A 21,368-nucleotide genomic window follows, 5' to 3' on the forward strand; every position below is an offset into this window, starting at 1 on the left:
AGTACCCTGCCTACCGCCTCCAGACCCAAAAGAACGTTGACTGCGACGTGAGGTGGATTGTCCCTTCGTGCCACCAGAGTGGCACTGTCGCTGTCCTCCTGCGCTCTCTCGACCAGCGGCTCCCCCCAGCTCCATCTGCTCGGGGTCAGAGTCGTCCGGAGTGGGAACGGGCAGACCACTACCAGGACGTCATCTGGCTGCTTTCAGATTGTCCAGCAGGATGGCCATGCCCACCAGTTGGGTGAACGATTGCATGGCATCACGGCAGGCTAGCTCCTGTCGGACGTCCTCCCTTAGGTGGCACTGGAAATGGTCGATCAGGGCCCGCTCGTTCCACCCGGACCCCGCTGCCAGCGTCCGGAACTCCAGCGCGTAGTCCTGTGCGGTCCTCGTCCCCTGCCTCAGATGGACCAGTCGTTCGCCCGCCTCTCGACCCTCAGGCGGGTGATCGAAAACGTCCCGAAAGAGGCGAGCAAACTCCCCGTAGTCCTCCGTGGCACCTCTCTCGTTCCACACAGCGTTGGCCCACTCCAGGGCTCTCGCACAAAGGCAGGAAACGAGGACGGATACCTTCTCCCGCTCCAGTGGCGCCGGCCTGATGCTGGAGAAATACAGCTTGAGTTGGAGCATAAATCCCTTACATTGCGCTGCCGTCCCATCAAACGCCGGTGGCCGGGATATCTGGATCCCTCCAGGGGCTGGGGTGTAGGTGGCTGGATCCGGTTGACCAGCTGGTCTCGATAGATCGGATCCTCTCCTCTCCAGGCGTTCTACTACCTGAAGAACCCGATCCATCGCTTCCCCCAAGCTGGCCAGCATCAAGGAATGTTCCTGTACCCTTGCCACAACTCCAGGAATGCGGTCTTCTCCTGCTGACTCCATTCAGCGGGTGAGTGATTCTGTGACGAGGTGTGAATGAAGGAGTCAGGCGCAGGAGGTAAAACACCGAAGTCCAGAGTTTATTCCGTTTACATAAATCAAACGCTCCCAGCGTGAAAACGAAACTAATACAAGGGGAAATATTCCACCTTGGCAAGTACAAATAGAAGGGTAGCTCAACCGAGCTACTCGCTCTCACAAGACATAAGACTTTGGGGGAGTCGGGGGTGTGCTAAGCTGACATATGGAATTGTTTTAAGATGGTAATAATATGGATCATTTAGCTATTTGATTTTGAATTTAAGGAACCCTTTAGGTATCAAAAAACTATATAAAATGGGGCCTCCCGAGTGGCGCAGTGGTCTAAGGCACTGCATCGCATTGCTAGCTGCCACTAGAAATCCTGGTTCGAGTCCAGGCTCTGTCGCAAACGGCCGCAACCGGAGACCCATGGGCACAATTGGCCCAGCGTAGGGGAGGGATGTTCTTGTCCCATCGCGCGCTAGCAACCAGGTCACCAGCTGTACGGTGTTTCCTCTGACACATTGGTGTGGCTGGCTGCCAGGTTAAGCGGGCACTGTGTCAAGAAACAGTGCGGCTCAGTTGTGTTGTGTTTCGGAGGACGCACGACTCTCAACCTTCGCCTCTCCCGTGTCTGTATGGGAGTTGCAGCGGTGGGACAAGACTGTAACTACCATTTGGGGGTAAAATACCACCCCAAAAAACTATATAAAATAAGTATCTAGGAGATATAAAAAAAAACTCTGGAAATATATATATATATATATATTTCCAGAGTGATCGGAATATACCAGTCAAAAGTTTGGACACACCTACTCATTCAAGGGTTTTTCTTTATTTTTACATTGTAGAATAATAGTGAAGACAATCACATGTAGTAACCAAACAAGTGTTAAACAAATCAAAATATATGTTATATTTGAGATTCTTCAAATAGCCACCCTTTGCCTTGATGAAAGCTTTGCACACTCTTGGCATTCTCTCAACCAGCTTCACCTGGAATGCTTTTCCAACAGTCTTGAAGGAGTTCCCACATATGCTGAGCACACATTTTAATATTTGTAGCTGTTTTTTAAGTAAATACCTGCAGTCAACTTGTGCAATGCTTTAGAAGATAAAGCAGATCGCGTTCTTCATTTCACCTGTGACATTATTTTACTTTATGAAGCTTACGTAGTTTGTTTATAAATAGCACAATGGGAGAAAGCGAGAGCAGGTGAGTACAGCTGTGTATTGATATTGAAAGTCAACAGTGTTTTTTTTTTGTTAAATAGAGTGGTCAGGGATGTGCAACTATAGTTATCTTTCACAGAAAATACATTAGTGCAACACATTCGGCAGAAAATAGCTTCATTTTCATCAGATGACAACAACGCTATTTGGCTGGCAGCCAGGCAAGTAGATGAGCAGGTATTTTTTGCAAAAACAATGCATGGCCATCAAATGTCTAATGTTTAGGCCTATCATAGAAAGAATGTAGCCAGCTACATTTCCTAATGTTTTGCTTAAAGTTAATCTTGCATTTATAGGCTGGCTACACAAAAATAGGCTGGCTACACTGAGAAAAGCTACACTTCAGTCAGAGTGCTGTCTGCTGATAGAATGCCATTCATGAATTCTCATCGAAGTGCAACTGAAACACAAAGTTAGTTTGATGCCGAGCAGAAATTATAATAAGAAGCATTTTAGATCTGCGTTTACAAACCGCAGCAAGATATTTCTTATGTGTGAAAAACGCAGAATTCTACATTAACACAACCCCTAAGTTTAACTTGCTATCTAAGTAAGTGGCTGAATTAATAAGGAGACGGGGCATCATATTGTGTTAGCTTTCTGCCGTGTTTAAGAAGTCAAAGCCCTTTGGATGAGTTATTTGTACAGCTGCCACTGCTATCTTGATTTCCTTGCATTTTTTCTCCTCTCTGTTCTTGGCCTGTCTGCTCCTCCCCCCTCTTCTCCAAGCAGAGTAGGCAGGCCCGTTGCCCTAGTGACTCCATACAGACACAGCGTGTAGATATGCTGCTGGAGACCCTGTACTGTCAAAACTTTGCATCAACCTTTGTTAATTTGCACAATGTCTCTCGCTCACATTCTCCAGCGTCGCTTTGTGGTGGTAAATAGACGGCTACAAAAAATATAGATGAAAACTCTCTTGGTAGATAAGCTGTAGACCACACTATCTACCAAGAGAGTTTTCATCTATATTTTTCGTAGCTGTCTATTTGCCACCACAAACTGGCACTAAGACAGCACTCAACGAGCTGTATAAGGTCATAAGCAAAGAAGAAAATGCTCATCCAGAAGCTGCGCGCCTAGTGGCCGGGGACTTTAATGCAGGCAAACTTAAATCTGTTTTCCCTCATTTCTACCAGCATGTCACATGTGCAACCAGAGGAAAAAAAACTCTAGACCACCTTGAGGAGTATACCACCTCAGTCACCGGCTTCATCAATAACTGCATCGACAACGTCGCCCCCACAGTGACAGTACATAGATATCCCAACCAGGAGCCATGGATTACAGGCTACCGCTTTCAAGGAGCGGAACACTAACCCGGACACTTATAAGAAATCCCGCTATGCCCTCAGACGAACCATCAAACAGGCAAAGCATCAATACAGGACTAAAATTGAATCCTACTACACCGGCTGACGCTCGTCAGATGTGACAGGGCTTGCAAACTATTACGGACTACAAAGGGAAACCCAGCCGCGAGCTGCCCAGTGACGTGCATACCAGACGAGCTAAATGCATTTTATGCTCGCTTCGAGGCAAGCAACACTGAAGCATGCATTAGAGCACCAGCTGTTCCGGACGGCTGTGTGATCACTCTCTCCGTAGCCGATGTGAGCAAGACTTTTAAACAGGTCAACATTCACAAGGCCGAGGGGCCAGATGGATTACCAGGATGTGTACTCAGAGCATGCGCGGACTAACTGACAAGTGTCTTCACTGACATTTTCAACCTCTCCCTGACCGAGTCTGTAATACCTACCTATTTCAAGCAGACCAACATAGTCCCTGTGCCAAAGAAAGCGAAGGTAACCTGCCTAAATGACTACCGCCCCGTAGCACTCACGTCGGTAGATATGAAGTGCTTTTAAAGGCTGGTCATGGCTCACATCAACACCATCATCCCGGAAACCCTAGACCCACTTCAATTTGCATACCGCCCCAACAGATCCACAGATGACGCAATCTCAATCGCACTCCACACTGCCCTTTCCCACCTGGACAAAAGGAACATCTATGTGACAATGCTGTTCATTGACTACAGCTCAGCGTTCAACACCATAGTGCCCACAAAACTCATCACTAAGCTTAGGACCCTGAGAATAAACACCTCCCTCTGCTACTGGATCCTGGACTTCCTGACGGGCCACCCCCAGGTGGTAAGGGTAGGCAACAACACATCTGCCACGCTGATCCTCAACAAGGGGGACCATCAGGGGTGAGTGCTTAGTCCACTCCTGTACTCCCTGTCCACCCACGACTGCGTGGCCAAGCACGAGTCCAACACCATCATTAAGTTTGCTGACGACACAACGGTGGTAGGCCTGATCCCCGACAACGATGAGACAGCCTATAGGGAGGAGTTCAGAGACCTGGCAGTGTGGTGCCAGGACAACAATCTCTCCCTCAACGTGAGCAAGACAAAGGAGAGGATCGTGGACTACAGGAAAAGGAGGGCCGAACAAGCCCCCATTCACATTAACGGGGCTGTAGTGGAGCGGATCGAGAGTTTCAAGTTCCTTGTTGTCCACATCAAAATCAAACTGTCATGGTCCAAACACACCAAGAAAGCCTTGAAGAGGGCACAACAACGCCTTTTCCCCCTCAGGAGACTGAAAAGATTTGGCATGGGTCCCTAGATCCTCAAAAAGTTATACAGCTGCACCATCGAGAGCATCCTGACCGGTTGCATCACCGCCTGTTATGGCAACTGCTCGGCATCCGACCGTAAGGCGCTACAGAGAGTAATGATTACAGCCCAGTACATCACTGGGGCCAAGATTCCTGCCATCCAGGACCTACAGTGTGGGAAAAAAGTATTTAGTCAGCCACCAATTGTGCAAGTTCTCACACTTAAAAAGATGAGAGAGGCCTGTACATTTCATCATAGGTACACGTCAACTATGACAGACAAAATGAGAAAAAAAATCCAGAAAATCACATTGTATGATTTTTAATGAATTTATTTGCAAATTATGGTGGAAAATAAGTATTTGGTCAATAACAAAAGTTTCTCAATATTTTGTTATATACCCTTTGTTGGCAATGACACAGGTCAAACGTTTTCTGTAAGTCTTCACAAGGTTTTCACACACTGTTGCTGGTATTTTGGCCCATTCCTCCATGCAGATCTCCTCTAGAGCAGTGATGTTTTGGGGCTGTCGCTGGGCAACACGGACTTTCAACTCCCTCCAAAGATTTTCTATGGGGTTGAGATCTGGAGACTGGCTAGGCCACTCCAGGACCTTGAAATGCTTCTTACGAAGCCACTCCTTCGTTGCCCGGGCGGTGTGTTTGGGATCATTGTCATGCTGAAAGACCCAGCCACGTTTCATCTTCAATGCCCTTGCTGATGGAAGGAGGTTTTCACTCAAAATCTCACAATACATGGCCCCATTCATTCTTTCCTTTACACGGATCAGTCGTCCTGGTCCCTTTGCAGAAAAACAGCCCCAAAGCATGATGTTTCCACCCCCATGCTTCACAGTAGGTATGGTGTTCTTTGGATGCAACTCAGCATTCTTTGTCCTCCAAACACGACGAGTTGAGTTTTTACCAAAAAGTTATATTTTGGTTTCATCTGACCATATGACATTCTCCCAATCCTCTTCTGGATCATCCAAATGCACTCTAGCAAACTTCAGACGGGCCTGGACATGTACTGGCTTAAGCAGGGGGACACGTCTGGCACTGCAGGATTTGAGTCCCTGGCGGCGTAGTGTGTTACTGATGGTAGGCTTTGTTACTTTGGTCCCAGCTCTCTGCAGGTCATTCACTAGGTCCCCCCGTGTGGTTCTGGGATTTTTGCTCACCGTTCTTGTGATCATTTTGACCCCACGGGGTGAGATCTTGCGTGGAGTCCCAGATCGAGGGAGATTATCAGTATGTCTTCCATTTCCTAATAATTGCTCCCACAGTTGATTTCCTCAAACCAAGCTGCTTACCTATTGTAGATTCAGTCTTCCCAGCCTGGTGCAGGTCTACAATTTTGTTTCTGGTGTCCTTTGACAGCTCTTTGGTCTTGGCCATAGTGGAGTTTGGAGTGTGACTGTTTGAGGTTGTGGACAGGTGTCTTTTATACTGATAACAAGTTCAAACAGGTGCCATTAATACAGGTAACGAGTGGAGGACAGAGGAGCCTCTTAAAGAAGAAGTTACAGGTCTGTGAGAGCCAGAAATCTTGCTTGTTTGTAGGTGACCAAATACTTATTTTCCACCATAATTTGCAAATAAATTCATTAAAAATCCTACAATGTGATTTTCTGGATTTTTTTCTCTCATTTTGTCTGTCATAGTTGACGTGTACCTATGATGAAAATTACAGGCCTCTCTCATCTTTTTAAGTGGGAGAACTTGCACAATTGGTGGCTGACTAAATACTTTTTTACCCCACTGTATGTAGAACGACAAGGAATGGAAATTGTATATAAACCGAGTGTTGGGAGTTCAGATGTTTTGCAAACCACCTCAGCTCTATTACGTATGTAATAAAGTCTATCTTAATTCTACAAAAACTCTGGAAGAACTTTGATTTTTAATAAGTATAGTGATAATTTTCCACAACCTTCTTGGATCCACCTTTGACGTTCGATACATGGGAGAGGAGCATGACCCAACCTCATGGCTCTGGAAGACTCGGACAGGATGACGGAACCATGGAAAGAGAAGGTTTCCGGTTCCTGGGTGGCAGAGTTCTTCGGCGGTCTGCGATGAGGTGGTCGATGGAGATGGACATACGAATGTATTGATTTAAATCCTGAAGGTCACCTCTACAGGCCAGCGCCGCCTGAAGTTCCCTGTTGAGCCCTCTTCAGTAGACGGTAAGTAAAGCAGCCTCACTCCATCCACTCCCTGCAGCCATGGTGCAGGCGAGGGCATACTCGGCAGCTGAATTGAGTCCTTGTTGAAGTTCTATGAGGAGGTCTCCTATAGGAAGACTGGAAGGAGAGTGATCGAATACCTCTTTGAAGAGGGTGTGGAAATGGGTCTCGGATCCGAGTCCTGTGCTGTTGGCAGTCCAAATGGCAGTGGCCCAATCCAGGGCTTTGCCTGAGAGTAGAGACACAACAAAATACACCCTGCTCTTGTAAGTGGCAAAGTTAGTGGGGTTGTGCTCAATGTATTTGCAGCATTGCATCAGAAATCGCTGACATTTCCCAGGTGAACCGTCATATTTTCCAGGCATGGATATGAATGAAGGAGGGCTATGGGTTACGATACCTGGCATCGGAGGAGTAGGGATAGGCTGGTGGAGAAGATGGCAGATTTCCTCCATATGCTCCTCTTGCTGGGTTAGGCGCCGCTGTAGCTCCGCTGAATCCATTCCGTTTTTAGGTGAGGTATTCTGTAATGAATACTCAGGGAGAAAAAGGTGTAGATTCACGCGCAGAGCGCAGCAGGTTTTTATTTCGCCTTCGCAGAAGGCAGGAATCGTGGTCACAGGCGGGCAAAGGTCATACACAGGTAGGCAAACAGGCAGGTGAATCAAAACTAGGACTGAAGGCTATAACTGGTTCTCATAAACGAGCTAGGAAAAGTCTTAGTAGCGTCAAAACGAACAATATCTCACAAGGCACAAACAGAATGAACTGAACTAAATAAGGAGCTGATGAGACCAGGTGAGTAACTAACACAGGTGAAATCAATTAACAAAAATGAAAGACAGGGCTACGTTCAAGAGCACAAAGAAACAGGGCTACGTTCAAGAACACAAGGTGAACTAAGAAAATAAATACAGCAAATGGCCTGAGGTCGCAGTGATGAAGGGCACTTCAGTGGAGAGAACCATCGAAGAACTACGGTCAATCTTCAGTCAGGAGTGTTAGCGATAATGGCCCCCAACTGTTGTCTGAATAGTTCCTGTCATTCATGGAAGCAAACGCAATCTAGCACATAAAGTCAGCGCTATGACCGTATTATCACTACACCGGCAGTCATGAGTCATGACCGCAATAACATTTAGTCACAGTAATCTCCTCTTATGCACTCTGGACACGCATTGGTAGTACCCAACTCGCTAACGACCATCAGGTCGCTAATGGCCTGGTACTCAGCGCTCTATTGTCCCTCTGACCACTCTGACATCAATGCAAATGCAATCGATAAATCACATCAAACACTTATCATGAAAACGGTATCACGCTTTTAAAACTCATCTCACTGTGATCGATCAATTTGAAGAAAGAAGTTCAACAACAAGTTGAAACTGAGTGGAAAACATGGTCATTGTGGATGTCGTTTCAAAGCCTGACACAGCAAAATGGACAGCGCTTTCTAAGGTGGTGATTAATTCAAAACACCCATACATATAGGCATATATATGAAGCCCAAGCCCGATTATTATTTTTATGAATTAAAATAAAGATTGTGCCGTTATACAATACATAGCCTAGTAGACTACCGCATATTAGGCACGGCAGGAAAACATAAACATTTAACAGATTTAAGATGTTTTTGGTATATAATATAACATAATTGGTCTAGCCTATACTCTAAAATTAAACACATTCTAGTAATCACCTTAATTAAGTGTGGACTGTATTATTATGCATACTGGAGGGACTGGTTACCTTGTGATACCCTCCAAACTTTCTATCCATGAGTCTGGGAGAGAATGTATAGACCTAGGCAATGCTGTTGGTTCATTGATTGTGCAGGGCTGCTTACAGAGTTAGCCTACAATTATTTTTTATTTATCTATTTTACCTTTATTTAACTAGGCAAGTCAGTTAAGAACAAATTCTTATTTACAATGACGGCCTACACCGGGCCAATTGTGCGCCGCCCTATGGGACTCCCAATCACGGCCGGTTGTGATACAGCCTGGAATCGAACCAGGGGGTCTGTAGTGACGCCTCAAGCACTGAGATGCAGTGCCTTAGACCGCTGCGCTACTCAGGAGCCCTAATTATAGTGAATTTGTATTTGATTTTGAATAGCCTAGTAATAAGGTATTTTTTATATTTTCATAATTAATAGGTTGACGCATTACCTTTAGCTACGGAGTATCTCACCACTGTGCGTTTCCATCTCCTCCTCTTTCTCCCTCATTCCTTTCTCGAGCGCGTAAAGAGAGGGGCTGTCATCAGTTTAATTAAATATGTTTTGTTGTGAAAACATGTTACTATCAATGTTCTCGAACAGACATCACCTGAACCAGCCAGAGGCCTACTCAGGGTACTGTTACACCCATTTTTTACATTTACATTTTAGTCATTTAGCAGACGCTCTTATCCAGAGCGACTTACAGGAGCAATTAGGGTTAAGTGCCTTGCTTAAGGGCACATCGACAGATTTTTCACCTAGTCGGCTCGGGGATTAGAACCAGCGACCTTTCGGTTACTGGCACAACGCTCTTACCCACTAAGCTACCTGCCACCCTGTCTGGTCATACACCATCACCACTCAGACTCAGACACAATGGGACTCAGTCATACACCATCACCACTCAGACTCAGAGACAAAGGGACTCAGTCATACACCATCACCACTCAGACTCAGACACAATGTGACTCAGTCATACACCATCACCACTCAGACTCAGAGACAATGTGACTCAGTCATACACCATCACCACTCAGACTCAGACACAATGTGACTCAGTCATACACCATCACCACTCAGACTCAGAGACAATGTGACTCAGTCATACACCATCACCACTCAGACTCAGAGACAATGTGACTCAGTCATACACCATCACCACTCAGACTCAGAGACAATGGGACTCAGTCATACACCATCACCACTCAGACTCAGAGACAATGTGACTCAGTCATACACCATCACCACTCAGACTCAGAGACAATGTGACTAAGTCATACACCATCACCACTCAGACTCAGAGACAATGTGACTAAGTCATACACCATCACCACTCAGACTCAGAGACAATGGGACTCAGTCATACACCATCACCACTCAGACTCAGACACAATGTGACTCAGTCATACACCATCACCACTCAGACTCAGAGACAATGTGACTCAGTCATACACCATCACCACTCAGACTCAGAGACAATGTGACTCAGTCATACACCATCACCACTCAGACTCAGAGACAATGTGACTCAGTCATACACCATCACCACTCAGACTCAGAGACAATGTGACTCAGTCATACACCATCACCACTCAGACTCAGAGACAATGTGACTCAGTCATACACCATCACCACTCAGACTCAGAGACAATGTGACTCAGTCATACACCATCACCACTCAGACTCAGAGACAATGGGACTCAGTCATACACCATCACCACTCAGACTCAGAGACAATGGGACTCAGTCATACACCATCACCACTCAGACTCAAGAGACAATGTGACTGTAGACTCACCTGTATGTCGTCATTAGCCTGCAAGAGAAAGACGACCCCCTGAAAGGTTGAACATTTAGTTTAGAGACTAACCTCCGACATTAGGGCAGAATACAACCCAGGGTTAAGTCTGGGAACTGAGGCAGTCTACCCTCTTTCCCTAGTTCAGGAAAGGTTATACTGAAAAGTTCCATTGTTACATTAAGAGAAAATGTTTCTTAAAGATAAAGACTGTAAAGAAAATAATATGCAAAACAGTGAATATTTACTTTTTCCTTATGAGGCATCAAAAGTAAAGGGGGAAGAATATGTTGTGTATTGATATTCTACTTTGTCGCTTCTACTTACATACATCGGAATGCTTGGAATGTCTTGTCCTGTGAAATGCATTACACAACGCCCACGTTAATTTCTACTGTCTCATGTCCTTATATTAGTTGTGTAAGTAATACAGTGTGCTATCCAACTTCTTCAAGGTGAGCGAGTTATAAAGCATAGGATAGGAAACACCAAGTTAAGCGTAGTGTAATGATATTATTGTTGTTATTTTTTTAATGACGTTTTGATAGTTTAATTAATTTATAAAAGTCCATTAGCATAGAAACAGAGGACTCAGAGAGTGTAAACAAAGGGGAACATTGTAACTTGCTGATGTTAGGGATATGTTGAGAATTATGAAAATGACATGATGAAAATGTATTTATGAGATAAGATAATTATTAATACCTTTTTACAAATTGGCTATTTAGAATTGTATAAGAGTAGCCTAGTTAGTTGAATGAGAGAGAGAGACAACTGAAAACTGTGTAGACGAGAGAAGCACCAGATAAACATTATTTTAAACCTTATCTTCAAGGTTTAAAATTCAGGTCCAAAGATTTAATTGTGTACACTACACTACAAGACCAGCGGTTCTCAAACTTTTTGGGGCCGTGGACCCCTTTTTGATGGCTAAAACCAGCAAAATAGTAATAGTAGTTTAAAGGATAATAAAAAAACTAAAACAACTGTGGTGCACATTAGTGGTCCTCTGTAGCTCAGCTGGTAGAGCACGGCGCTTGTAACGCTAAGGGTAGTGGGTTCGATCCCCGGGACCACCCATACACAAAAAAAAAAAATGTATGCACGCATGACTGTAAGTCGCTTTGGATAAAAGCGTCTGCTAAATGGCATATTATTATTATTATTATTATTATAAAGTTATCGTTCTATTTATCACTATCGCATCTATTCAGGCAATTTATCGCATTATGGATTGTTGTCCCTCTCGCCCAGCTCTTTTTGGCTCTATCGCCCAGCTCTATGTACTACCATGGTGCATTTTTGTAACAGAAAGAAGCCATGGCCATCCAATGAGGACTGAGTTGATAGTTACTTCATTTGATGCCATGTCAAAATGTAGCTTTGTGGGTATGAAGTGGTGATGTGGACTGGGGTTCCCATCCTGGGTTGGCCGCACGTTCCTTACGAAAAAAGATTGCATGCAAGTACTGCGTTCAAAATAACATTGGTTTTATGTTGTGCAGTAGGCTTATTTTGCAGTATATTACTGCAGTTACAGGCAGTTTAACTGCAGTACAATGCAGTTGGGTCAATCCACCAAAAGAGTACCTTTCAGGTAGTGAAACTTGGTCCAAAAAAACTATTAATTTCACCTAATTTTAACATTCTGTCATAAGGAGCACATGTTCAACTTCATAAAAAACATTGTTTTCCCAATTCAAGGGATTAAATAAATTAAAAAGGATTATAATAAGTGCCAATTAAGTGGGTTGAAATGTTCCTAGAAGTCTGAAAAACATGACAAGGAACATGTCAAAATGTTTTTTGGCACATTAGTTGGCACATTAGTAAGTTTTTGGCACATTAGTAAGTCAGATTTATAGAATTTTCCATGTGGTCTATATTAAAGGGCCCTTCATTTAACATAACAGGCTTAAATATCTGTGAAAAATGTCTACTTAAAATATCAAAGGGAAGCAAAATGTATGCTATTCATGGAATGACCCAGTTACAGTGGGGGAAAAAAGTATTTAGTCAGCCACCAATTGTGCAAGTTCTCCCACTTAAAAAGATGAGAGAGGCCTGTAATTTTCATCATAGGTACACGTCAACTATGACAGACAAATTGAGAAAAAAATTTCCAGAAAATCCCATTGTAGGATTTTTAATGAATTTATTTGCAAATTATGGTGGAAAATAAGTATTTGGTCACCTACAAACAAGCAAGATTTCTGGCTCTCACAGACCTGTAACTTCTTCTTTAAGAGGCTCCTCTGTCCTCCACTCGTTACCTGTATTAATGGCACCTGTTTGAACTTGTTATCAGTATAAAAGACACCTGTCCACAACCTCAAACAGTCACACTCCAAATTTCACAATGGCCAAGACCAAAGAGCTGTCAAAGGACACCAGAAACTAAATTGTAGACCTGCACCAGGCTGGGAAGACTGAATCTGCAATAGGTAAGCAGCTTGGTTTGAAGAAATCAACTGTGGGAGCAATTATTAGGAAATGGAAGACATACAAGACCACTGATAATCTCCCTCGATCTGGGGCTCCACGCAAGATCTCACCCCTTGGGGTCAAAATGATCACAAGAACGGTGAGCAAAAATCCCAGAACCACACGGGGGGACCTAGTGAATGACCTGCAGAGAGCTGGGACCAAAGTAACAAAGCCAACCATCAGTAACACACTACGCCGCCAGGGACTCAAATCCTGCAATGCGAGACGTGTCCCCCTGCTTAAGCCAGTACATGTCCAGGCCCGTCTGAAGTGCATTTGGATGATCCAGAAGAGGATTGGGAGAATGTCATATGGTCAGATGAAACCAAAATATAACTTTTTGGTAAAAACTCAACTCGTCATGTTTGGAGGACAAAGAATGCTGAGTTGCATCCAAAGAACACCATACCTACTGTGAAGCATGGGGTTGGAAACATCATGCTTTGGGGCTGTTTTTCTGCAAAGGGACCAGGACGACTGATCCGTGTAAAGGAAAGAATGAATGGGGCCATGTATCGTGAGATTTTGAGTGAAACCCTCCTTCCATCAGCAAGGGCATTGAAGATGAAACGTGGCTGGGTCTTTCAGCATGACAATGATCCCAAACACACCGCCCGGGCAACGAAGGAGTGGCTTCGTAAGAAGCATTTCAAGGTCCTGGAGTGGCCTAGCCAGTCTCCAGATCTCAACCCCATAGAAAATCTTTGGAGGGAGTTGAAAGTCTGTGTTGCCCAGTGACAGCCCCAAAACATCACTGCTCTAGAGGAGATCTGCATGGAGGAATGGGCCAAAATACCAGCAACGGTGTGTGAAAACCTTGTGAAGACTTACAGAAAACGTTTGACCTGTGTCATTGCCAACAAACGGTATATAACAAAGTATTGAGAAACTTTTGTTATTGACCAAATACTTATTTTCCACCATCATATGCCAATAAATTCATAAAAAATCCTACAATGTGATTTTCTGGAATTTTTTTTCTCATTTTGTCTGTCATAGTTGACGTGTACCTATGATGAAAATTACAGGCCTCTCTCATCTTTTTAAGTGGGAGAACTTGCACAATTGGTGGCTGACTAAATACTTTTTTTCCCCACTGTATACTTGAACTGCAGTACACTGAAGTTATTAGGAAAGTACTGCGTCCAAAATAACACAGTACACTGCAGTTACTGCACTTCTGGGGGCGGGATCCCTATTACATATGCAGCTTGTCAATCAAACTGATATTTAGAGATCTACCAATAAAGCACAGTAAAAGTTACATCAAAGTTTATTACACTTTTATATACAAACAACGCTGCAAGGCACACCGTTTGTTTAAATAAGAATATACAATAAATGTTTCTTCTTGAAAGCAAACAAGTTTTAGTTTGAAATATATATTAATATAGGTTTGTTTAGCATTTTAGAGAGAAGGCCACGAGTAGTGAATATTCTGTTGACACAAAATAAATGGGGGAATTGAACACATACGTTGTCATGTAAACTATAGACCCCATTTCTGTTCATTTTCAGTTGGTTTGCGATGATTTCTGTAAATGCACACTAACAAAAGGACTAACACTGTATAAAAACTGCGTCATTAGTCCCCAACAAGCTGATATCTTTCAAATGCATCAGTGATTTTGGCTGTAGTTGTTAAGAAGATAACATATTCAACTAGCTTTGTAAGGACTTAAAAAGGTTTCAATATAACACAACGCAGTACCTGTAGCATATACTCCGATAACCCATTGCTCTTTCAATAGGAAACACTTTCAATGTATTCATTGATAATGTTATACCTAGAGCCAAATACATACATATATGTATCCTATATAGTTACATACACCTGAAGTTATATGGCTGCATATGTGAGAACCATTCCATCGATCTTTCCTTAAACTGAAAATTATCTAGTTTTGAGGGACAACTTCCTAAATCTAAAGTGGTCGTAGTATGCACTCCATCGACAGAAATGATACCGTGTCAAACTCTGTATATACTGTATCTATAAATGCATAGTAATCTTATGCATAAAGTAATTCAAGTTAGTTTGAGGGTGGAGCTTTTGTTGAGTGAAATTACTAAACAGTGGCAATAATCCGTTTGGTGCCTGTATCTAAATGTCTGGATTTAGGTGTTAACTTAAAATGCGCTTTCTGACATATAGTTTATCTTCATGTTGATGTTGGTTTTGGGAAACATTTATGAACCTACTAAAGAAATGCAGAGTCAAAAGGCTTTTCGCTGCACTCAAAATGTCTCTGAATCAGTACTTGGAAAACTGCTCTAATAGCAGACATAAAATAATGTTACTCAAAATGGCAGCCAAAACATACAAATAAGAGAAATAAATTAGGGCAAAACAGTAAACCCTCTGAATAGTTACACACAATCAGTCAACAGTGCATGTAAAAGTTGAAAATTGTTTAACCTTTTTTTTTGAAGCCGTTGTAAAATCAATGGTGCCTGTTATAACCGCTCATAAGAGGTTATATCAATTGACTTATCACTTATGACAACGGACATGCTTTGACCAATGAAACAATCAAATGCAATTCAAACATTTAGGCCTTAGAGCTTGGCAACGGTGCTATGTAGGCTGTCATAGGTGTACGTTTGGCTCTCGTAAGTTGACATCCTCTTAGGACAGATGTTACACTTACGACTGATAAGGGCCTTTGAAAGTATAATTATTGCAGGTACAGTATATCTTCAATCCACTCGCTTTCCACTTTGATTCTGACCAACGGTGGCCCTTGGTAAGAGTTTGGTGGGGGTTTGAAACAGAGTGGTGACATCATATCCTCTGCAGTGACATCACATCCTCCTAAAGTTAGTCATGGCTGCGTGTAAATACGCTTGGGTGGTTCGGTGGTTTTTCAGGTTGGGTAGGGGAGGTCAAACTGTTATCATGCTAACAGGCCTAGCCGCTTGACCTTAGCAGAGAGGAAGGAGTGGATGATGAATACCATGGTCTTCGGGCAGGAGTGGAGGTCCAGTTGCTGCAAGGGAGGGAGAGGAAAAGGGAAGAGAGAGAAGTTGAAAAGTTTACTCTGTATTTAAACTTTTTGGGGGGTTCGAAAATGGGGTTCATCATGGGCCCGATTCAGACTTAGGAAATCTATTCCTTATTTACACGTTTTGATTTAAGCACTTCTCAGTAGTTGGTATTCAGACTTACTTTATGCAGGTGCATAACAGGCTTTGCAGGTGTAGCAACTTCCGCACACTGAATAAATTGAATTTAAATATATTTTTAAAATTTAAACTTTATTTAACTAGGCAAGTCAGTTAAGAACAAATTCTTATTTACAATGACGGCCAACACCGGCCAAACCCGGACGACGCTGGGCCAATTGTGCGCCGCCCTATGGGACTCCCGGCCGGTTGTGATACAGCCTGGAATCGAACCAGGGGGTCTGTAGTGACGCCTCAAGCACGGAGATGCAGTGCCTTAGACCGCTGCGCCACTCGGGAGCCCAATATACTCTGATCTTGTATATTATTTAGAGTTAGAAAAGTATTAATGATTTTTTTTTTCTTTGATTTGGAGAACCTTTACGCTGTCATGACTCTCCCTGGGTGAGGATCAAAGGCCTCACATCAGCTTGGCAAATGGCCGACAACAACCAGACCTTCTTACCCACAGGGGCGCTGTGCCGGTCTTGACACCTTTATACTGCCATAAATTAGAGAGGAGGAGAATCTATCTCTAGCATTCTAGTATGGTGAAAGGAATGCCTTTGTTTCAGAGACTTTTTACCGCCCAAAAACTTTAACATCCAACAATGAACATTGGGACAATATATTTCAACATACAAACATTGGGAATGATGAGAAATGGAATATGGAAAATTAATGTATATTTTGTGATGTCATAAAAAATGGTATAAAGGCGTTATAACGAAAACATTGTGACTTGAAGAGCTTTTACACTGTGTATATCAGGTTTACATCTTTTACATTGTGTAGAAAATATCAAGGAGGAAGACAATGTTTTCATGAAGATAGGAATGTGATTTGAGCTTTCTAACGAAATCAGAGTGATAATAATAATTTTGCCTCGTAACTAGCCACACCCGAGGGAGCTCAGAGAGCGTGTCAGTAAGACAGAAACGCCCCTCTTTACCAGAGTACATAAAATATTGAGATAAGAATGATCAGATCAGACTAGACGGACCTCAAGCTGCAGCTTTTGTCCATATTGGTCCCGACCCTGAAAATGAACACGTGGTGAAGACGACAAAGTTGCCTCCACTAACAATCAATGTTACGGCTGAGTAGCTGTTCTAAGTACTGTATCTAAGAAGGTGAATTTAAGTGGGACCATCCTGTTACTCTCTTCAAGCCATCGTCTATTACACTGCTCTCATCACCCCACAGGGTATCATCGACACCGCTGATTAGCCGTCCTCAGAAGACCACTTCCAGAATGAGTGACAGTAAACAGACAACTAAGAAGAAGGACATTGTGACCTCTTGTGGACAATCTGAGCCTTACATCTAAAAGGCCATCCGAAAGAGAAAGCCCAATCGACCCCTTCCCACGAAGGCCTGGGTCCAACAGAGATACACAACGAAGACCTCCAACACGTAAATACATGCGTTGCTTTTCTTCCCAAACGGGCGGCAGTTCCGGGCAAAGTATTAGGATTACTGTGAGGGTAGGTCCATGTGTATCCAAGTGTTTTCTCTCTCTCTCTCTCTTTAACTCGCCATCTTTTGTAACAAGTGTCATATTGTGTTAATCTGCTAGGGACCCGTTTTCATTGTATTAAGTTTCTAATCCCTACCTATAACGTGTACGTGTTTGTATCTCGTGTTATCATTTTTAATTAGTTAGTAAATAAATAATTAAATCAATTTGTGTGGTACGGAATGATCAGTAAGACCCGGGTTCGTGGAAACTTAAAGAGCCTATGACTTTCAGAATGAGACTGATATGAGGTAAATTATTAATAAATGACTGTTAAATGATAAGATATATCTAGATATCTTTAGAGTTAATTCGGGAAACGGTAACTCATTAAACAACTTTTCCCGTGGTGCCCCAAATTCCTAATGAGTTAATTGTTACATGATTAATTTAATCTATTCGATAAATAATAGTCATCACAATAATGAAAGTCAAGTCACGACAACGCATTAAATATATTGGTGAATAAAAAATACAGTGCTTTGATTCGTCCTGAAAGTTGCCATATTAAATTGTTTAATCCATGATATATTGGAAGGTGAGAAAAGTGTACAATAGGGGTTGACCAGTAGTCCTCTAAATCTACCCTAATTCTCACTAATCATGGAACAGTATGACAACTGTCCAGTCGTTGTGAAATGTGGGCCAGGCTCCAGGTTTAAACTGTTACTTATGGTCTGTGTTACATAATGAGTCAAATAGGTTACATGTTCCAAATTATTGCACAACTTGTACTAAGTTAGCCTAATATGATCCACTATTGATAGCGATCCTCAGGAACAACCACACAAACGTGATAGAGGAAAGAAAGGTGAACTAACGATGTAATGGAATGATGAAAAATGTAAGGAACTAACACTAACGTGACAGTTATAAATGTATATAGGTATAACTGACGGTGGCTACCGATAGTGGCTAATATTTAACATGTAACAAATTGTAAAAAATACAGTGAAAAGTCTGGGCATATAATTCTAGAAATCATAAACCAACTCGGTAGGTTTGGCACTATACTGTCATTTGCACATGGCGACAGAAGCCTATAGCTTGGGTCTCCACATTTCAAATCTGCAAGTTACAAGGCCAGCATTTCATAAACTTCACTGTGGAAAAGGTGATTGTTGATATGCTTCAGTTTGCTGCCATGTGACTGGTTTCACATTTGTCTCCAGAGATCATAAGGTAAAATAAATATAAAACAATTCTCATTTATATTTACAATCCCCTTCTCCAAACGGCTTACTCATTTACCTAGCTCTTATTAATAGATATTTTATTTATATTTAGTTAAAAAATTATTGTTAGGGGGTAGATCAGCTTTAATATTGCAGATAGATTGTACCTTCCATCAATGTAATTGTCTACATCACTTCCAATCCCCCATATATTTATTTCGCAAATATACAATACCAGTCAAAAGTTTGGACACACCTACTGATTCAAGGATTTTTCTTTATTTTTTACATTGTAGAATAATAATGAAGACATCAAAACTATGAAATAACACATATGGAATCATGTAGTAACCAAAAAAGTGTTAAACAAATCAAAATATATTTTATATTTGAGATTCTTCAATTCCTGACATTTAATCCTAGTAAAAAATCCCTGTCTTACAGTGAGGGAAAAAATGTATTTGATCCCCTGCTGATTTTGTACGTTTGCCCACTGACAAAGAAATGATCAGTCTATAATTTTAATGGTAGGTTTATTTGAACAGTGAGAGACAGAATAACAACAACAAAATCCAGAAAAACACATGTCAAAAATGTCATAAATTGATTTACATTTTAATCAGGGAAATAAGTATTTGACCCCCTCTCAATCAGAAAGATTTCTGGTTCCCAGGTTTCTTTTATGCAGGTAACGAGCTGAGATTAGGAGCACACTCTTAAAGGGAGTGCTCCTAATCTCAGCTTGTTACCTGTATAAGAAACACCTGTCCACAGAAGCAATCAATCAATCAGATTCCAAACTCTCCACCATGGCCAAGACCAAAGAGCTCTCCAAGGATGTCAGGGACAAGATTGTAGACCTACACAAGGCTGGAATGGGCTACAAGACCATCGCCAAGCAGCTTGGTGAGAAGGTGACAACAGTTGGTGCGATTATTCGCAAATGGAAGAAACACAAAATAACTGTCAATCTCCCTCGGCCTGGGGCTCCATGCAAGATCTCACCTCGTGGAGTTGCAATGATCATGAGAACGGTGAGGAATCAGCCCAGAACTACACAGGAGGATCTTGTCAATGATCTCAAGGCAGCTGGGACCATAGTCACCAAGAAAACAATTGGTAACACACAACGCTGTGAAGGACTGAAATCCTGCAGCGCCCGCAAGGTCCCCCTGCTCAAGAAAGCACATATACAGGCCCGTCTGAAGCTTGCCAATGAACATCTGAATGATTCAGAGGATGGGTATTCCAGCATGACAATGACCCAAAACACACGGCCAAGGCAACAAAGGAGTGGCTCAAGAAGAAGCACATTAAGGTCCTGGAGTGGCCTAGCCAGTCTCCAGACCTTAATCCCATAGAAAATCTGTGGAGAGAGCTGAAGGTTCGAGTTGCCAAACGTCAGCCTCAAAACCTTAATGACTTGGAGAAGATCTGCAAAGAGGAGTGGGACAAAATCCCTCCTGAGATGTGTGCAAACCTGGTGGCCAACTACAAGAAACGTCTGACCTTTGTGATTGCCAACAAGGGTTTTGCTACCAAGTACTAAGTCTTGTTTTGCAGAGGGGTCAAATACTTATTTCCCTCATTAAAATGCAAATCAATTTATAACATTTTTGACATGCGTTTTTCTGGATTTTGTTGTTGTTATTCTGTCTCTCACTGTTCAAATAAACCTACCATTAAAATTATAGACTGATCATGTCTTCGTCAGTGGGCAAACTTATAAAATCAGCAGGGGATTAAATACTTTTTTCCCTCACTGTAGGTCAATTAGGATCACCACTTTATTTTAAGAATGTGAAATGTCACAATAATAGTAGAGAGAATTATTTATTTCAGCTTTTATTTCTTTCATCACATTCCCAGTGGGTCAGAAGTATACATACACTCAATTAGTATTTGGTAGCATTACCTTTAAATTGTTTACCTTGGGTCAAACGTTTCGGGTAGCCTTCCACAAGCTTCCCACAATAAGTTGGGTGAATTTTGGCCCATTCCTCCTGACAAAGCTGGTGTAACTGAGTCAGGTTTGTAGGCTTCCTTGCTCGCACAGGATTGAGGTCAGGGCTTTGTGCTGGCCACTCCAATACCTTGACTTTGTTGTCCTTAAGCCATTTTGCCACAACTTTGGAAGTATGCTTGGGGTCATTGTCCATTTGGAAGGCCCATTTGCGACCAAGCCTTAAATTCCTGACTGATGTCTTGAGATATTGCTTCAATATATCCACATAATTTTCCTTCCTCATGATGCCATCTATTTTGTGAAGTGCACCAGTCCCTCCTGCAGCAAATCACCCCCACAGCATGATGCTGCCACCCCCGTGCTTCAAGGTTGGGATGGTGTTCTTCGGCTTGCAAGCAACACCCTTTTTCCTCCAAACATAATGATGGTCATTATGGCCAAACAGTTCTATTTTTGTTTCATTAGCCCAGAGGACATTTCTCCAAAAAGTATGATCTTTGTCCCCATGGGCAGTTGCAACCATAGTCTGCCTTTTTTATGACGGTTTTGGAGCAGTGGCTTCTTCCTTGCTGAGTGGCCTTT

The 21,368-nt window shown here is 42.6% G+C and overlaps 1 protein-coding gene across 1 annotated transcript in view; it reads right to left on the bottom strand.

Annotated features, from left to right (window-relative positions):
* Positions 1-14,217: 14,217 nt before the first annotated feature.
* The window catches only part of LOC311138884 (alpha-1-syntrophin-like), a 53,147-nt gene continuing 45,996 nt past the window's right edge, over positions 14,218-21,368 (bottom strand). Inside the window, exon 7 of the mRNA XM_084173675.1 lies at positions 14,218-15,951. Coding sequence (XP_084029801.1) covers positions 15,859-15,951 — 93 coding nt within the window. The 3' untranslated portion in view covers positions 14,218-15,858. The remainder of the gene's footprint in view (positions 15,952-21,368) is intronic.

The sequence above is a fragment of the Coregonus lavaretus genome (genome assembly GCF_964263955.1).
Source record: "Coregonus lavaretus genome assembly, chromosome: 12".
In the NCBI taxonomy this organism is placed as follows: Eukaryota; Metazoa; Chordata; class Actinopteri; order Salmoniformes; family Salmonidae; genus Coregonus; species Coregonus lavaretus.